At 45.7% G+C, this 18,567-nt stretch overlaps 1 protein-coding gene and 1 pseudogene across 2 annotated transcripts in view; both read right to left on the reverse strand.

Annotated features, from left to right (window-relative positions):
• The window catches only part of FLVCR2 (FLVCR heme transporter 2), a 64,393-nt gene extending 46,075 nt beyond the window's left edge, over positions 1–18,318 (reverse strand). The window contains exon 1 of the mRNA XM_017528603.2: positions 17,251–18,318. Coding sequence (XP_017384092.1) covers positions 17,251–17,901 — 651 coding nt within the window. The 5' untranslated portion in view covers positions 17,902–18,318. The remainder of the gene's footprint in view (positions 1–17,250) is intronic.
• On the reverse strand, positions 15,200–16,098 carry LOC108304432 (annotated as a pseudogene). The gene has a single exon (XR_001825254.2). The product of XR_001825254.2 is annotated as a 60S ribosomal protein L6-like (transcript).
• Positions 18,319–18,567: the final 249 nt, after the last annotated feature.

Genomic DNA, 18,567 nt, shown 5'->3' on the forward strand with positions numbered 1-18,567 from the left:
TTTTTTTTCAGTAAAGACAGTGATCTTACTATGTTGCCCAGGCTGGTCTTGAACTCCTGGGCTCAAACAATCCTCCCGTTTGGCTTCCCAAAGTGCTGAGGTTACAGGCATGTGCCATCTCGCCTGACCTCATTTAGCACTTCTTATCTGAGAAACTACCATCTAAATGCTCTCCACATATTGTCTCATTTAATCCTTTCCTGCACCTTCTGCAGTAGCCAGTATGAATGCTATTTGACCAATGAAGCCAAAACCTATGAAAGTGATGAGACTCGTCAAAGGGTACACAGCAGATCTAGCGACTGTGTTCTCGATACCCTAGTCCTGGCACAGTCCAAGGCACACAGTAAGGATTCAGTACCTTTTTCCACATAAGGAATAAGAACCAGTCACATCAAGAAGACAACCCAGGCATCAGAATCTTCTCCTCCAACCACCTGAACTCTCAGTTAACTGGTCATCTTCATTCCTATCAGGAAGTGAAAACCTGTTAATTTGCCCATCCATCTGCAAGCATCTGTTGTGCCCAGGGCCTTGCTCTGAGACACGGGACAGATGTGTCAGGGAAACAGGAAATTTTCCTTGACCCCCTTGTGGGCTTTGTAACAGAGGTGCCTCACTTAGCCCGCAGCTCTCAACCCCTTGAGGAACCAGAAGCACACAGGCAAGGGGGTACAGGACCTGGAGTGAGCACTTTGGGGTACCTACTGGCAGGAGCAAAACTCTACGCAGGCCCTGCGGCAGCATCTAGCGGGGAGTATCTGTGACCCCCAAAGCCCCAGAGGGTGTTTGTTATACTGTGCTCTTTTAGCTTAAGTGTTTAACAGTTCAGTGGACCCTCTGCCTTTTCATGAGGGCGGAGAGCCAGTATGACAGCTCTCTGTATCCTGAGCTCTTGTCTGGCGTCCAGGAAAAAATCAGATGGCACAAATGAATTGAAGGATAGTAAATGCAGGGGATTTTATTGCTGATAGAAGTGGCTCTCAGTAGGCCGGGCGCGGTGGCTCACGCCTATAATTCCAGCACTTTGGGAGGCCGAGGCGGGTGGATCACGAGGTCGAGAGATCGAGACCATCCTGGTCAACATGGTGAAACCCCGTCTCTACTAAAACTACAAAAAATTAGCTGGGCATGGTGGCGCGTGCCTGTAATCCCAGCTACTGAGGAGGCTGAGGCAGGAGAATTGCCTGAACCCAGGAGGCGGAGGTTGCTGTGAGCCGAGATTGCGCCATTGCACTCCAGCCTGGGTAACAAGAGCGAAACTCTGTCTCAAAAAAATATATATAAAAATAAAAAAAAAAAGAAGTGGCTCTCAGTGGGAAGGGGAGCTGGAAAGCAGATGGAACAGAAAGGTGTTCTTCCCCTGAAGTCTGGCTGTCCCCAGCCGGACTCTTCTCCAAAGTCCCGCTATCAAGCTGTTTCTCTAAAGTAATGCTTCTGCTCTCTGATGTCTGGCTACTGCTTCTCTCCCTCTCTGCTCTCTGTCAGTGGAGCCTGGGGTTTTTATGGGTACAGGATGGTGCAGGGCGGGGGAGCAGGGGTGGTTTTGGAAAAGGCAACAATTGAGCCAGAAAACGGGGATGTAAAGTTCTCACTTTGGGCTGAGGTTTCAGGCTTAAGGGTGGGAACCTTGTCAGGGACCCCACCTTTTCTGTCTAGAAATTCTCTGCCTCCTCTCCCTATCATCAGCCCAGGTTCTGGCCCTCTGGGAAGTTTGCCATTTAGTAGGAAGAAGAGGTGGCGATGGAGGGGAGGTGAACAGGAGAAGGATAAAGAAGAGGGAGAAATACACAAACCACCAGAAAACCAAAGCCAGTGTTGGAATAGACCCAGTAAGTACACAGGCTAGGGAATGCATTCTTTAGAGCATAAAGGCTGATGTGGATAGTGGCAGGAGGTGAGCAGGGATTCCAGCTAGCAGGGAACACCTCAAAAGCAGGATGTCTTTTGCTTGTTTGCTTAGTGGTGGTTAAATATACACAATTGTTGATTTTTAAACAATTTTTAACTGTATAGTTTCAGCAACATTAAGTACATTCATATTATTGTGCAACCATCACCTCCATCCATTTCTAAAACTTTTTTCATCTTCCCAATATGACACTCTGTACCTGTGAAACAGTAACTCACCATTCCCTCCTTCCCCCAGCTTCTGACAATCACCATTCCACTTTCTGTTTCTATTAATTTGACTACTCCAGGTAACTGTGGTATAATAAAAATATTATTGGTCTTTGTCCTCTGTTCTTGGCACAGAGCTATAAAAACCCTGGAATTTCCTGAGTGATGGGAATATCTCATTATTTTCTAAGGGGTCCCTTTCCAAGACACCAAAGTTTATGCTAGTGAGGCGACATAGGTAGACCTCCTAGATGGCCTCAGGAGGGCTGGTCATCAGAAAGATCAGGGATTGGAATGGGGAAATGTACAACCCCAACCCCTTACCCATTCCAAAGATCACTTTCATCACTGTTTTAGTTTTAGTGGGTTTGGCAGGCTTCTTTGCTGCATTCTTTTATCAGCAAGGTCTTTGGCACCTTGTGCCAACCTCCTGTCTCATCCTGTGACTCAGAATGTCTGGCCCCCTGGGAATGCAGCCCAGCAGCTGACAGTCTCATTTTACCCAGCCCCTATTCAAGATGGAGTTGCTCTTGTTCAAATGCCTCGGACAATGTGAGGGTCCAATTTCATTTGGTTATCCAGTTTTCCCAGCACCCCTTATTGAAAAGATTGTCTTTTCCTCATTGAATGGTCTTGACACCCTTGTTGAAAATCATTTGGCCATATACACAAGGGTTTATTTCTGGACCCTCTTCTCTATTTCATTGGTCTATATGGCTGTCTTTATGCCCAGTACAACATTGTCTTCATTACCGTAGCTTTGTAGTAAATTCTGAAATCAGGAATTGTGAGCTCTCCGATGCTGTTCTTTTTGAAGATTGTTGTGGCTATTCAGGCTTCCCTGAAATTCCATATGAATTTTAGGGTAAGGATTTTTCTATTTCCATGAAAACCATTATTGGGATTTTTGACAGGAATTACATTAAATCTGGATATCGTTTTAGATAGTATTGACATCTTAGCATTAAGTCTTCCAATCCATAAACACAGGATGTCTTTCCATTTATTTACATCTTATTTAATTTCTTTCAGCAACATTTTGTAGTTTCCAATATATTTGACTTTTACATCCTTGGTTTATTCCTAAGTATTTTTTTAATGCTATTGTAAATGGAATTTTTTCTTAATTTTTTTGAGGGGTGTGGTACATTGTTAGTGTATAAAAATACAGTTGAGTTAAAGTAGGTTAAAATGTTGCAAATTCCATCTACTCAGTTTGCAGAGGACAACTGGGGACTGGAGGCAGAGCATGGGGGAGGAAATAGGTCAAAGGTAAGTTAAAAAGCCATGACATTTCCCATGGCTTTGGATGTGTCTTTTTCTTAGTTGGGTGGGCTTCGTTGCTACAGATCTTTGACTTCCAAAGCTCCTTAAAAGAAGTTATTTTAGCCACATCCTAGTTGGTTATTTAATGTTTCTGTGGGAAAACGAGGGCCTGGAGCTTTCTAGTCCACCATCTTGCTGACATTCCTCTCCACTGCCTAAGTCTTAGACACAAAGGGTATATCCCAAAAAGATAGTATGTAGCCAGAGTGGTCAGAGCAGAGACAACGCTGGGAGGTAATAAGAGACAGGTTGAATAGGAAAAGGCGGGGAGCATAGGTCTGGAAACCGGAAACTGAAGACTTAGACTTCATTCTGTGAAATTAACAAGCTACTATAACAGTGCCTGGCAAGGCAACAAAGCCAAGGCATGCCCTGAGTGATAGCTCATGCCTGTAATCCCAGCACTGTGGGCAGCAGAGGCAGGAGGTTTGCTTGAGGCCAGGAGTTCAAGACCAGCCTGGGCAACAGAGTGAGACCCCAATTCCACAAAAAATAAAATAATTAGCCAGGCATAGTGGCACACACCTGTAGTTCCAGCTACTCAGTAGGCTGAAGTAAGGAGCTCTTAAACCCAGGAAGTCGAGACTGCAGGGAGCTGAGATTGTGCCACTGAATTCTAGCCTGAGCAGCAGAGCAGGACTCTGCCTCTCAAAACAGGAAGAAGAAAAATCACTTCCAAGATTAGGTTATAGAGGAAAAAACTATTAAAAGCCAAGGCAGAAGCCAGGCCAGGCCAATCTGAGCTTCCTCCAGTGCACTAGATTGAATGTCAAAGAACCCAAAGGATGTGGAGCATATGCATGGTTTCAGCTCACACGCCATTAGGGCTCCCCAACTCCCCAACCCTGGCTCAGGACATTTTCGGTACCTTAGGTGAGTCCAAATCATGAGCCCCAGCCCAGCCTCTGCCCTCAATCTGAAGGGTGAGTGGCCCAAGCTCCCACTGCTTCCCACTGAACCCAACATATAGCAAACATATCATAAATCAACCCTGACCAGCTGGGTGCAGTGGCTCACACCTGTAATCCCAGCACTGTGGGAGGCCGAGATAGGAGAATCACTTGAGGCCAGGAGTTTGAGATCAGCCCAGGCAACAAAGCGAGACCTCATCTCTACAAAAAAGGAAAAGAAAAAAAAAAAAAATCAGCCCTGACAAGATTGTGGCTCCAAGCAGGCAGTCTTCCCATGCATGCTACTCCTTCCTCCCGGTGGTTTCAAAAAGTGCCTGATCATCAGCCTCCTTTGGGAGCCCAGTTGAAAATAATACATAATGCTGGCTGGGCGTGTGGCTCATGTCTGTAGTCCTAGCACTTTGGGAGGCTGAGATGGGTGGATCACCTGAGGTTGGGAGTTCAAGACCGGCCTGGCCAACATGGTGAAACCATATCTCTACTAAAAATACAAAAATTAGCCCGGCGTGGTGGCCGGCGCCTGTAATCCCAGCTACTCTGGAGGCTGAGGCATGAAAATCACTTGAACCTGGGAGGTGGAGGTTGCAGTGAGCTGAGATTATATCACTGCAGTCCAGCCTGGGCGGCAGAGTGAGACTCTATCTCAACAACAACAGCAAAAAGAATACAGAATGCTGGGCCCCTCCTGTAGAGTTTGGTTAAGAAAGTCTGCATGGGAACACAGACCTTTGTATTTTCATCCAGCCCCATGGGTGAGGCAAATCACCAATCACTTTTGGAAGTACTGGGCTAATCCCCAGAATTGCTAGCCTCTGGCATTGTTTCCACCTGCCCATGTGTTTGGTAAGAACTTTTCAAGGAAGGAGAAAGCAGAACTGAAATTCAGTTCCATGCAACCTTTCCCAGAATTCTCAAACTAGTGGCTGCTTCTTCTTCTTCTTCTTATTTTTTTTTATGAGACAGGTCTTGCTCTGTAGCTCAGATTGGAGTGCAGTGGCACATTGTGGCTCACTGCAGCCTCTGCCTCCAGTGTTCAATTCTCCTGCCTCAGCCTCCCAAAGTGCTGGGATTACAGACATATGCCACCATGCCTGGCCTTCAAACTGGTATTTAATCTGATGCAATTTTAAGACATAAAATACATTTTTTTAAATGAAATGAATTAGTTACCAGCATTTAAAAACAGATTTCATGGTCAGATACAGAAGGACAAGTATGATTTCACTTTTACGAGGATCCTAGCATAGGCAAATTCATAGGGACAGAAAGTAGACTAGAGGTTACTAGGGGATGAGGAAGGGGCAAAGGAGGAGTTATTACTCAATGAGTACAGAGATTTTATTGAGAATGATGAAAAAGTTTTGGGTAATGGTTGCACAACATTGTAAATACATTTAACATCACTGAACTGTACACTTATGAATGGTGAAAGTGGTAAATATTATTTATATTTTGTCATGATTACAAAATACAGATTTCACATAAAAATCTGGATTTCTGATTTCTCTTCAAAGAAAAAAAAAATGAATCTGCCACCACCAACTCATGCTTTGTATATGTCAATGATTGGTGGGAGCGGAAGCAACTGCTGCCTTTAGGTAGGGTGCAAACTCTCATGTTCATTGGGACCCCACCATGCTCCAGTGTGACTTTTACTAGGCCTGCCTCAGCATTTATATGGCCTGGCTGGCCCCCATAACCATTTCAGAGGGTGGTCCCACACCTACCCCATCTACCTTCAGTCACTACTAGCCTTGTTCTCTGCTCCCAGCCCTTGTCTACTTCTCTCCTCCAATGCACAATAGGAGGCCAGAAAGTAGACAGTCATGTGAACAAGCACTCTGTGTGCTGTCAATAGCAATAACAGTCAGTAGAAGTGAACAGAAGAGTTTGCCTTCACCTCCCCAAACTTCTGTCAGACCTTGAAAGCCCTCTGACATTAAGAGATCCAAAATGACAACCCTGGACTGCAACATAGCCAAGTGGTCATGACTCTGGAGCAAGACTAGGCTGATCACACACTTTATGACTGTGTCTCCCAAGTCAACCTCAGAAACTCTCGGCCTCTCTGGGTGATACCATATGATCAGCCAGTCTAGCAAACACAGCCTCCTCAAGGCTGGAGTCACTTTCTAGAGCCCTTCTTTATCTGCCATGATCTGATTTCCACTGCTGAAATACTATCATTGTTCTAGACCTGCACTATCCAACTAATTATGTTTATCCAACTGGTTAACCTAGGGGCCATTGCTTATTGGGTTGTTATAAAGCCAAGATGTTATAAAGATGGCCAGCCATCTGCAAGCATAAAATACACACCAGTTTCCAAAGACTTAGTAATGAAAGTAAAATCACACATTACGAACTTTATTATATTGACAACATGTTGAAATAATATTTTGGATCTATTGGGCTAAATAAAAAATAATCCTAAAATTAAAAAAAATATATACATATATATATGTGTGTGTGTGTGTATATATATATATATATATATATATATATATATGTATATATAAAACTACAGTTTGAATGTGTCCCCAAAGTCCATGTGTTAAAAACTTAATACCCAGTGTAACAGTGTTGAGAGCTAGGGTCTTTAAGAGGTGATAATGTGGCTGCGTATGGTGGCTCATGCATGTAAATTCAGCACTTTGGGAGGCTGAGGTGGGAGGATTGCTTGAGCCCAGAAGTTTAAGACCAGCCTGGACAACACAGTAAGACCCCATCTCTATAAAAAGTAAAAAATTAGCCAGATGTGGTGGTGTGTGCCTATAGTCCCAGCTACTCTGAAGCCTTAGGCAGGGGATCACTTGAGCCCAGGAAGTTGGAGCTGAGGTGAGCTGCAATCACTCCACTGTACTCCAAGCTGGTGACAGAGTGAAACCCTATCTCTTAAAAAAAAAAAAAAAAAAAAAAAGTGATAATGTGATTATTGCAAGAGTGGACTCATTATCATAAGAGTGGGTTTGTTATAAAGGTCAGTTTGGCCGCTCTCATTCTCTCTGTCACCCATGCGATGGCTCCTGCCATGTTATGATGCAGTAAGAAGGCCCTCACCAGATGCAACCCCTTAATCGTGGATTTCCCAGCCTCCAGAACCATTAGCCAAATTAATTTCTGTTCACTGCAATTTACCCAGTCTGTGATATTCTGTGATAACAGCATAAAACTGACTAAGACAGAAAACTAATACTGTGAAGTGGTCTGACGCCACAACAAATACCTGAAAATGTGGAAATGGCTTTTGAACTGGAAAGGGGTAGAAGGTGGAAGAATTTGGAGGATCTACCATGAATGGAACATTATGGGCAATTCTGGTCAGGGCTCAGATGAAGAAAGAACTTTAAGAAGAGCCTAAAGCTTCTCAGGGATTACTTAAGTGATACTAATCAGAATGTTGATAGAAATAATAGACAGTTGTAGACAGTAAAGACCATTCTGATGAGGTGTCCGATGGAAATGAGGAACAAGGTATTGGAAACTGGAGTAAAAGCCATTCTTTTTATCCACTTGCAAATAACTTGGCAGAATTGCGTCAGTGTCTAGGAATTTGTGGAAGACAGAACTTAAGAGTGATGAACTAGGATATCTGGTAAAAGCAATTTCTAAGCAAAATACTGAAGGAGCTGTATTGCTACTTTAAAGCACATATAGTAAAATGTGAGAAAAGAGAAATGACTAAAAGATGGACTTTGTAATGAAAAAGAAAGCAGAGCAGAAAGATTTGGGAAATTTGAAAGTGAGCCATGTAGAGTGAAAAGGTCTGTAGGAGACAAACCAAGCGTGTGGCCAAGCAAACATTTGCTAAAAATCTTAGTCCAGACAGAAGGCAACCAGGTCTATTCATCAAGACAATGGGAAAAAAACCCTGAAGATATTTCAGAGATTGTCTAAGCAGGCTAGGACCTTGAGGACAATTGCTATGGTTTGGATATGATCTGAGTTTGTCCCCACTTAAACTTATGTTGAAATTTGATCCCCAATGGAGTGGTGTTAGGAGGGGGGGCCTAGTGGGAGGTATTTGGATCATGGGAGTGGATCCCCCATGAGCTGATCTAATGGAAGCAGGTTCTCACTCTCACAAGACTAGATTAGTTCCTGCAGGAATGGATGAGCTCCCATAACAGTGAGTTGTTATAAAGCCAAGAGATCCCTTGGGTTAGGCCTCTTTGCATATATCCACTTGCCCTTTGACCTTCTCTGTCATGTTATAATGCATTATGAAAGCTACATCCCCCTGCTGTCTAGGACATTCAGTCAGACTTGCCAGAAGCCAGGGCCATGCCCTTGAATGTCCCAGCCTTCAGAACAGTGAGGTAAAGAAACCTTTTCTTTATAAATGACCCAGTTTCAGGTATTCTGTTATAACAACACAAAATGATCTAAGACAGATAATTTGTACTAAGGAGTGGGGTCATGACATAAAGATAGAAGCAGTTTTGGAACTGAGTGATGGGCAGAGGTTGGAAGAGTTTGAACAAATAGGCTAGAAAACACCTGAATTGCTGTGAACAGGGCATTAAGGGTAATTCTGATGAGGGGTCAGAAAAAGACAAAAAGATGAGAGAAAGTTTGGAACTTCTCAGAGATTGGTTGGATGGTTATGACCAAAATGCTGATAGAAATGTGGACAGTAAAGGCCACTCTGATGAAGGAAAGTAGTGTTTATTTGGAAACTGGAACAAAGGTCGCCCGTGTTACACCATAGCAAAGAACTTGGCTGCATCATGTCCATGCCTTAGGGCTTTATGGAAGACCAAACTTAAGAGTCATAACCTAGGACATCTGGCAGAAGAAATTTCTAAGCAGCAAAATGCTCAAGACACAGTGTGGTTACTCTGGCAGCTTACACACAGCAAAGGAGTGACCTAAAGGTGAAATTTGTAAGAAGCAGAGCATTAAAATTTAGAAAATGTGCAGCCTGGCCATGTGGTAGAGAATGAAAGAGCATTTTCAGGAGAGGAATCTCAGGGTGCAGCTGAGAGACCTTTTGCTAAAGAGATTAGTGCTGATAGAAGGAGGCCAGTTACTAACAGAACAATGGAAAAAGGGCTCTGAAAGTGTTTCTAAGGTCTAAGGCCATTCCTCCTATCACAGACCCAGAGGCCTAGGAGGACGGAATGGTGGGGTACCATTGCCCTGAACCACCTCAGGATGCTTCTCCTAGCTGCTCTGGCCAGAACAGTGATGGCCCAAATAGCCCCAGGTACAGCTTGAGCCACTTCTCTGAAGAGTATAAGCTGTGAGTCTTGGTGGCATCCATGTCCACATGGTACTATTGTGCATGCATGTGGAATTGAAGAGTGGTGGGCATGGCAGCTTCCACCTAGATTTCAGATGATGTATCAGAAAGCCTGGGAGCAGACTAGGCACAGTGGCTCATGCCTGAAATCCCAACTCTAGGAGGCTGAGGTGGGCAGATCACTTGAGCCCAGGAGTTCAAGACCAGCCTGAGCAAAATGGCAAGAGCTAGCCAGGTGCAGTGATGTGTGTAGTCCCAGCTACTTGGGAAGCTGAGGCCAGAAGACTGATTGAGCCTTGGAGGTCAAGGCTGCAGTGACTTGTGATCGCACCACTGTCCTCCAACCTGGGTGATAGAGTAAGACCCTTTGTCAAAAAAAAAAGGGTAAAGGAAAAAAAAAAAGCCTAGGAGCCTAGGCAGAAACCTGCCATGGGGCAGAGCCACCACAGACAGCCTCTACCAAGGCAATGCCAAGAAGAAATGTGAGGTCAGAGCTTCGGTAAAGAGTCCTCACTAGGACAATGCCTAGCGGAGGCACAAGGGCAAGGCCACTGCAGGACCCCAGAACTAGAGTCACTGGCAGCATGTGATCTCAGCCTGGATAAGCTTCAGGCATTTGGTTTCAACCTGTGAGCACAGCCATGTGGGCTATGTCCAACAAAGTCACGGGGAAAGGGCTGTCTGAAGCATTGGGAACCCAGTCCTGGCACCAGCGTGTCCACGATGCAAAACATCAGTCCAAAGGAGATTATTCTGCAGGTTTAAGGTTTAAAGTCTGCTGGGCAGGGCTTGGTGTGGCTCGTGCCTGTAATCCAGGCACTTTGAGAGGCCAAGGTGGGAGGATCACTTGAGCCCAGGAGTTTGAGACCACTGTGGGCAACATGGCAAAACTCCATCTACCAAAAATACAAAAATTAGCTGGGTGTGGTGAAGTATGCCTGGTCCCAGCTACTTGGGAGGTTGAGGTGGGAGGATCACTTGTACCCAGGTGGCAGAAATTGCAGTGAGCCAAGAACCCACCACAGCAGTCCAGCCTGGGTGAAAGAGCAAGACCCTATGTTTGAATGGCAATTTTACCCAATGTCTGTGTACCATTGTATCTTGGAAGTAAACAGCTTGTTTTAGAGTTTAAAAGTTCATAGTTGGAAGGAATGTGCCTTGAGTTTCAGACGCAATTTTAGACTTTGAACTTTTGAGTTGATGCTGAAACAAGTGTATTAGTCCATTCTCACATTGCTATGAAGAAATACTGGAGACTGGGTAATGATCAAGAAAAGAGCTTTAAGTGGCCCATGGTTCTGCAGGCCGTATAAGAAGCATGATGCTGGCATCTGCTCAGCTTCTGGGAGGCCTCAGGAAACTTACAATCATGGTGGAAGTCAAAGGGGAAGTACACACATCGCCTGGTCAGAGTAGGAGCAACAGAGAGAGGGAGGAGTTGCTGCATTCTTTAAACAACCAGACCTCATAAGAACTCACTATCATGAGAATAGCTCCAAGGAGACAGTGCTAAACCATTCGTGAGAAATCCATTCCCATGAACCAATCATCTCCCACCCGGCCCCACCTCCCATACTGGGGACTGCAATTCAACGTGAGATACGATGAGGACATAGCCCCAAACCATAACAACAAGTTAAGACTCTTGGGACTATTGAGGTGGAATGACTGTATTTTGTATGTGAAAAGGACATGAGTTTTGGGGGGCTAACAGCAGAATGCTATGGTTTGGATATGATTTGAGTCTATACCCACCAAAACTCATGTTACAATTTGATCCTCAATAGAGTGGTGTTGGGAGGTAGTCCTTGGTAGGAAGTGTTTGGGTCATGTGGGCACATCCCTCATGAATGGCTTGGTGTTGATCTCACAGTAGCAATTTGTCACTCTCATGAAACTGGGTTGTTCTCAAGGGAATGGATTCTTTCCTAAGGGAGTGGGTTATGATAAAGCTAGGATGCCCCTGGGTTATGCCTGTTCATATGCATCCACTTCCCCTTTGACTTTCTCTGCATGTTAGGACACAGCACAGAAGCCGTTGCCAGAAGCTGGGGCCATGCCCTTGAACTTTTCATTTTGCAGAACCATGAGCTGAAGAAATATCTTTTCTTTTCTTTTCTATTTCTTTTTCTTTTTCTTTTTTTTTTAGATGGAGTTTTGCGCTGCTGCCAGGCTGCAGTGCAGTGGCACAGTCTCAGTTCACTGCAACCTCTGCCTCCCGGGTTTAGGCAATTGTCCTGCCTCAGCCCCCCAAGTAGCTGGGACTACAGGCACACACCACCACACCCAGCTAATTTTTTTTTTTTTTTAGTAGAGATGGGGTTTCACCATGTTGGCCAGTCTGGTCTTGATCTCCTGACCTTGGTAATCTGCCCGCCTTGGCCTCCCAAAGTGTTGAGATTTCAGATGTGAGCCACCGCGCCTGGCCACCTCTTTTCTTAATTACTCGGTCTCAGGTATTGTTATAGCAACACAAAATCAACTAAGACAGCAAGGTTTCCAGAGAGTCAACATGGGACGTCAGCATTCACTGCCCAGAGCTGCCTTGGAACTCTGCGCCCTGCATTTTGGCACAGCACCCCTTGGTTACCCTAGCCATGGCTCAAGTGGTCCCAGGTGTGGCTTGATCTTCTTCTCTACAAGGTACAAGCCATTAACTTTGGTGGCATCCACATGGCGCTAATCTGCAGGTGCATAGAGTACAAGAGTTATGGGCCATGGTGCCTTCCATCTAGACTTCAGAGAATGTCGTGAACAGCTTGGGGGCTCAGGCGACTTGTTCCAGGGGCAGAGCCACTGCAGAGGGCTCCCAAAAGGGTAATGCCTAGTGAAGCCATGAATTGTGGCCATCACCAAGACCCCAAAACTGTAGAGCTACCAGTGTGCAACACTGGCCTGGGAGAGTTGCAGGCATGAGACTCCAACTGTGAGAGCTGCTGGGTAGACTGAACCCAACCAAGCTGTTTGACATAAAGTCAAAGAAGATTATTCCTCAACTTTAAGACTGAATGTTGTTTTCCCTGTTGAGTTTTGCACTTACTTGGGACCAGTTACCCTTTTCTTCTTGACTATTTCTCCTTTGTGTAATATCTATCCTATGCCTGTACCACCATTGTATTTTGAAACATATAACTTGTTAGTTTTGGGGGGTTGTTTTTGAGACAGGGTCTCTCTCTCTGTCACCTGGGCTGGAATGCAGTGGTGCAATCACTGATCACTGTAGCCTCGACCTCCTGTGCTCAAGCTATCCTTGTACCTCAGCCTCCCAAGTAGCTGGGACTGTAGGCATGTGCAACCATGCACAGCTTTTTTTTTTTTTTTTTTTTTTTTTTTTAATGTCCAGGCTGGATTTTGTTAATTTCATAGGTTCAGCGGTAGAGAGGAATTTGTCTTATTATGAATTGTGCCTTGAGTCTCCCTCATGTGGGATTTAGGCGAGACTCTAGAATTTGGGCAATTGAGTTGATGCTGGAACAAGTTAAGACTTTTGGGGATATTGGGATAGAATGAATGTGTTTTGTCCAAGAGAAGGACATAAATTCTGGGGGCCAGGGACAGAATACTATGATTTGAATGTGTCCCTTAAAGTTCATGTGTTTGGGGGGCCAAGCGCAGTGGCTCATGCCTGTAATCTAAGCATTTTGGGAGGCCGAGGCAGGCAGATCACTTGAGATCAGGAGTTCAAGACCATCCTGGCCAACATGGTGAGACACCATCTCTACTGAAAATAGAAAATTAGCTAGGCATGGTGACAGATGCCTGTAATCCAAGCTACTCCAGAGGCTGAGGCAGGAGAATTGCTTGAATCTGGGAGGCAGAAGTTGGAGTGAGCCAAGATCTTGTCTGTGAACTCCAGCCTTAGAGGACAGAGTGAGACTCTATCTCAAAACAAACAACAACCACAACAACAAAAGTTCACGTGTTGGAAATCTAATTCCCAGTGTAACACTGCTGAGACATGAGACCTTTAAGAGGTGATTAGGTCATGAGGGCTCTACCTTCATGAATGGATCAATGTCATAACAAGGGTGCATTTGTCATAAAAGTCAGTTTGGCCCTCTCTTGCACTCTCTCGAACATGAGATGCCATCTATCATGTTATGACACAGCAAGAAGACCATCACAAGATGCTGATCCCTTGGCTTTGGACTGCCCAGCCATTCAAACTGTAAGCCAAGTAAATTTCTGCTCATTATTAATTACCTAGTCTGTGGTATTCTGTGAGAGCAGCATAAAACAAACTAAAACATTTACTAAAACTAATTTCACCTGTTATTTTTACTTAAACAAATGTACATCTTTAATGTGGCTACTAGAAAATCTAGTCACATATGTGATTTGCATTTGCGGTCTGCGTTATATTTCTATTGGTCAGTGCTATTTTAGACAGATAGCCGTGGTTTCTAGAGAATTGGTTCTGTAAAGTGACTATATACTTCTAAAAGTAAACTGATTCTCTCCTATTCTATTTCTGGATTGCACTGTGCTATGAGCTACCTGGCGAAGTCCCCTCACTACGTCCATCCTCCAGGACTCTCACCCAGGTTAGGACTGACCTTGAATATCTCTTTTAGATCCTACATCTTTCTTGTCCTATATCACCAAGGAAACAAGGTTTTCTTTCAATCCTTGCACAATCACAATGTATGCATTGTCATTTAAAACCCCACACAGCTCATCTCCCTTTGAAACAATGCTACAAGTTTTGCTAAAAATTCCAGGCTGTTATTACCTGGGAGCTACCGGTCAGAGCATACCAAGAAAAGGGAAGGGCCTCAACTGTATTCTGCAGGTTCACCTTCCCTCTCTCTCCTCCGCTCTGGATTCACCGGTTTCTTCCTGCTAGAGACTTCACCCTCACCTTCTTGACAAGGCAATCGCTGTGCTAGGTTAGAAGAGGCAGAATCAGCTCTTTAGCGGCAACTTCAAAAGGAAAACAAGTGCTAGACCCTTAAACTAGACAGACTGCTGGAAAATATCACCAATAACCCTGGAGACACAAGGGGAAAAATTAAATCCTCAGAATCTGCCTTTTCTCTTTTTACATATATGCTTGATCCACAAGTAATACTGGCCTACTGAGAGTGGCTTTGAAGGTAGAACTGGGTTTAAATTTCTCTTTTACTACCCAGTAGCTATAGGACTCTGGGTAAAGTTGGAAGATTTATCTGGGTCTCAGTTCCCTCTCCCGCAACAATGGGGACAATTTCACCTACCTCACAGAATTGTTGAAAGGAGTAAGTTAAATAATGGATGTAAAGGTACTTTGCATAATAGTAGGTGTTTAATAGATACTAGCTTCTTTTCCCTTCTTTACCCTTTCCCATAGTAATGAGGCAAAGAAAATGCTAAAAACCTCATGTACAACTGAAAATAAACCCTCTGTGCTCTGATCTGTTTAGTAGTTGTTGTGTGTGTGTGTGTGGATTTTTTTTTCTAATATAATCTGAATCTTGGCTCCTGGTACAATTTTTTAAAACCTGGTATAGTAACTCTTCGAAGGCAAGAATTGTCTTTGCAGCCCTAGCATGCTGTCTTGCAAAAGACTAGATAAATGCTTGTAGAAAGGAAGAATGTCGGATTTTTTTTTTAAAAGGTAATCAGTTATTTAATTAGATTATTAGGACATTTAAAATACCAATTTGTGAGGATAAATTCCATTTGTCAGGGCAAACACAGACCGCAGGTAGCCCTGGAGCTGAGGAATAGCTTTGATTTTTGGTAAAATTTGTGAGTCCACAGCTTTCTGATCAATCTTGCACTGCTCTGTAATCTCGTATTTCTCTTTTTCTGTGTCGAAGATCTCACCTTCCTGGTGTCTGGGCTTCTGCAGCTTCTACTTCTTGAAGTGAGCATCAGTAAGATGTTTTGGGATTTTTACATTGCTGATATCAATTTTGGTTGAGGCGGCAATGACAAGTTTCTGGTGCGTTCTTTGCAGAGGAACTCGATTGAGGACCAGAGGTCCAGTCACAGGTAATAAGCCACTAGCCAGCTGCTTCAGGAAAACCACCCTCTTGCCCCTGTGGCGTCCAGTGAGGATGATCAGAATGGTCCCAGGGGTGATGCTGGCTCGCAGTTTTCTCACGTGCTGACTAGAGGGTTTTTTTTTGCTGTGGCTCAACAGCTTTTGGGGCACGTCTTCAGTAGGATAACACCTAGGCATTTTGTGAAGTTTAACCACCCGGGTACTGCCGTTTTTGTCACCACCAACTGGTTTTGTAACAGTTGCAAGAATCTTCTCCTTTTTCTTTTCAACCTTGGATTTAGCGGCTGAGTACTTCCTCTTGTGCATGGCCTTTCTGGAATACATGGCAGATCGGGAATACCTGCCAATTCCTCTGACAAGAACAGGATTGCAGCTGCAATGGGGCTTCCCCTTCTTGGGCTTTTTAGCCTTGAGGTACCCTTTTTCACTTTGCTACCAGCAACAACCTTCTTGGCTTCAGGTTTCTTCTCTTTAGTGTCCAACTTCTCAACTTTTTCTCCCCCCATCTTGCAAGATGGGAAAGAGCAGAATGTCGGGTTTTAATGCAAGCAGAAGGTAGTGCACATGTGGAGTATGGAAGAAGCATTTAAAGAGAGATGTCAGAATTACCGGAGTACAAAGGTTATGGTGATCTTTGTGTCAGGGTCAAAATGAAGTGACAACCTTCCAAATGAACAGAACGGGAAATTTGCCTTGACAGATGTTTTGTAAAGTTTCTGTTTTCAGACAAAATATGTCTAAATGAAAGTTTACATTTTCTAAATGAAATTAATAGATAGGCGGAAATAGGCCAATGAGAAGAATTAGAATGACCAATCCTTTGTCAAACACACAGCCAGGACCCTACGTGCTCAGAAGGAAGTGAGACTGAGAGGCAGTGGTCTGGCTAAAGGGCGTTTGCTTTAAATACTCCCATAAATATTTGCTTCAAGTATTTGGAGATGCCGTTCAGGTTCACAACCTACCCAGCTTTCTGGATCATAACCACACTGAGATGCAAAGAATTTGAGCTTCTTCTTGCAATAAGAAGGAAAGAGAAAAAGATTAAGACACGAATTAGCCTTTCTAGGCCTTGGAAACTCAGAGCGAGATTTCTACTCCATCCTGCTGGACTTGGCTCTAAATCCCAGGGAAGGAGTTTGGCACAAAGCATTGTTCCCACTGTCCTGGCTTCAGCTGTGTATAAAACAAGGTAAAAACAGTGCCAAACACCACCAGGCTTGGGTCTGCAATTCTATGCAGTACAGGAGATACCGCACTCTAGGAAAGCTGTTTGGTCCAACTGAAAACACTGCCAAGTTCTGATGACACCAGAGTAGTCTGATGCCCAGGGGCTGCTGCCAGAGAAATAAGAGCATTCCTGAAGTTACAGGTCTAAGTTGGTGGACTGACACAGGTTCAGAACAGTGAAGGTAGAGTACGTTCTAGAAGCATGCTTTCCACTGCGGCAAGAGCAACTGTGGGTGAAGGAGCAGGCCCCCCTGCTTTTGTGTCCCACCTCTCTTACAGCATCACAATCACTGCCCGTCACACCCAGTCACAGTCACCCAGAGTCACAAACACTGCTGAACAATCAGAAAATTACAGACTCCCACACCCAGTAGTTAGGTGCAATCTAAAACACGCCCCTCTGAACATTCACAAACTCTTCTACCTACCTGATTGCCAAAGACAGCCACAGAGCAGGCTGTGGAAACCTCATTAGCCCCGAACCAGACGGAAGCGATGCGGGAGGGCATGCCCAGGATGAAAACCTGGGCCACGGAGCAGATGAGCTGGCCCACCACCGTGACGGGGAAGAGGTGCGGCCGCAAGCTGCCCAGCTTCACCCAGGCTCCCAGGCAGTTGAGAGCCGAGCCGGTGAGAGCAATGGTGCGCAGGCCAAACTTCTCCAGCAGCCAAGCCACCGGCAGGAGCAGCGGGATGTAGGTCAGCATGTAGCACATGGACAGCCAGTCAATGGCAAAGGCGCTGACCCCGTAGAAGTGCATGAAGATGTTATTGATGGAGCTGTACTGGATCCACTGGAAGGCGTTGCACATGGAGTAGCAGCTGAATACCAGAACCACTGCCCAACGGCGCCTGCTCACCTTGATCACGCTGAGGTTCTCGGGGCCCGAGCCACTGGAGCGAGCCAAGCCACTGGGTTGCGCTAAGGCACTGGGGTGGGCCGAACTGCTGGGGTGGACAGAGACGCTGGGGTTGATGGAGACGCTCGGATGGACCGAGACGCTGGCGTCCGCTTGGAGTTCGGTCTCCGGCGCAGGGGTGTCATCGCGCTCTTCCTCGTTGGGACCTTCATTCACCATGGCCACAGTCTCCCCTGGAATCCTGGAGAAGTGGTGAGGACTCCGGCAGTCTTAAGGGACAGTGGCCTCCGCTGGTCTCAGAGTAGAAAGGACACTTGCCTATCCCAGAAGATACAGAGAGACTCGAGGCTGCGTAAAAGCTGCGAGTGGGGATCCCTGCCCTCACCCCCAAGCTCCTGCTCCTACTTTTCCTTGGGGAACCTCTGTTCCCACCCGCGGCGATCGCTGTCCCAAGGCCGGCCGCACACGCCGCAGCCGGCTCCGGACCGCTCCTGCCCTGGGTCTCCCCACAAGGCGTTCCTTGTGCAGGCAAAGTTCTCTCCCAGCGCAGCCACTTCGCCCGCAGAGTCCTGTCGGGGCCAGCTTGGGGCCTCGCCCCCTCGGGCACACGTGACCGCCCCGCCCCCGTCCTGGCCGGCTTCCCCCACCCCCCCCACTCCACCCCCAAGCCGGTGTCTCTTGCCTTCTCGAGCCCGGCCCGCCGGGCAGCGCAGTTGTTTCGCCACAGCTTGCGGGATGGATTCCTCCCCCACGCCGCGGGCGTCATGGAAACCGCCCGGTTAACCTCCACCCCTTGAACTGTCCCCCAAATTCATGTGCCACCCGCTGTCATCGGACCCTGCAAAAAGATCCGCCTTTTCGAGGTAATCCTTCCCCAAAATAGAG

This window comes from Cebus imitator, unplaced genomic scaffold (assembly GCF_001604975.1).
Source record: "Cebus imitator isolate Cc_AM_T3 unplaced genomic scaffold, Cebus_imitator-1.0 Scaffold54, whole genome shotgun sequence".
Classification (NCBI taxonomy): Eukaryota; Metazoa; Chordata; class Mammalia; order Primates; family Cebidae; genus Cebus; species Cebus imitator.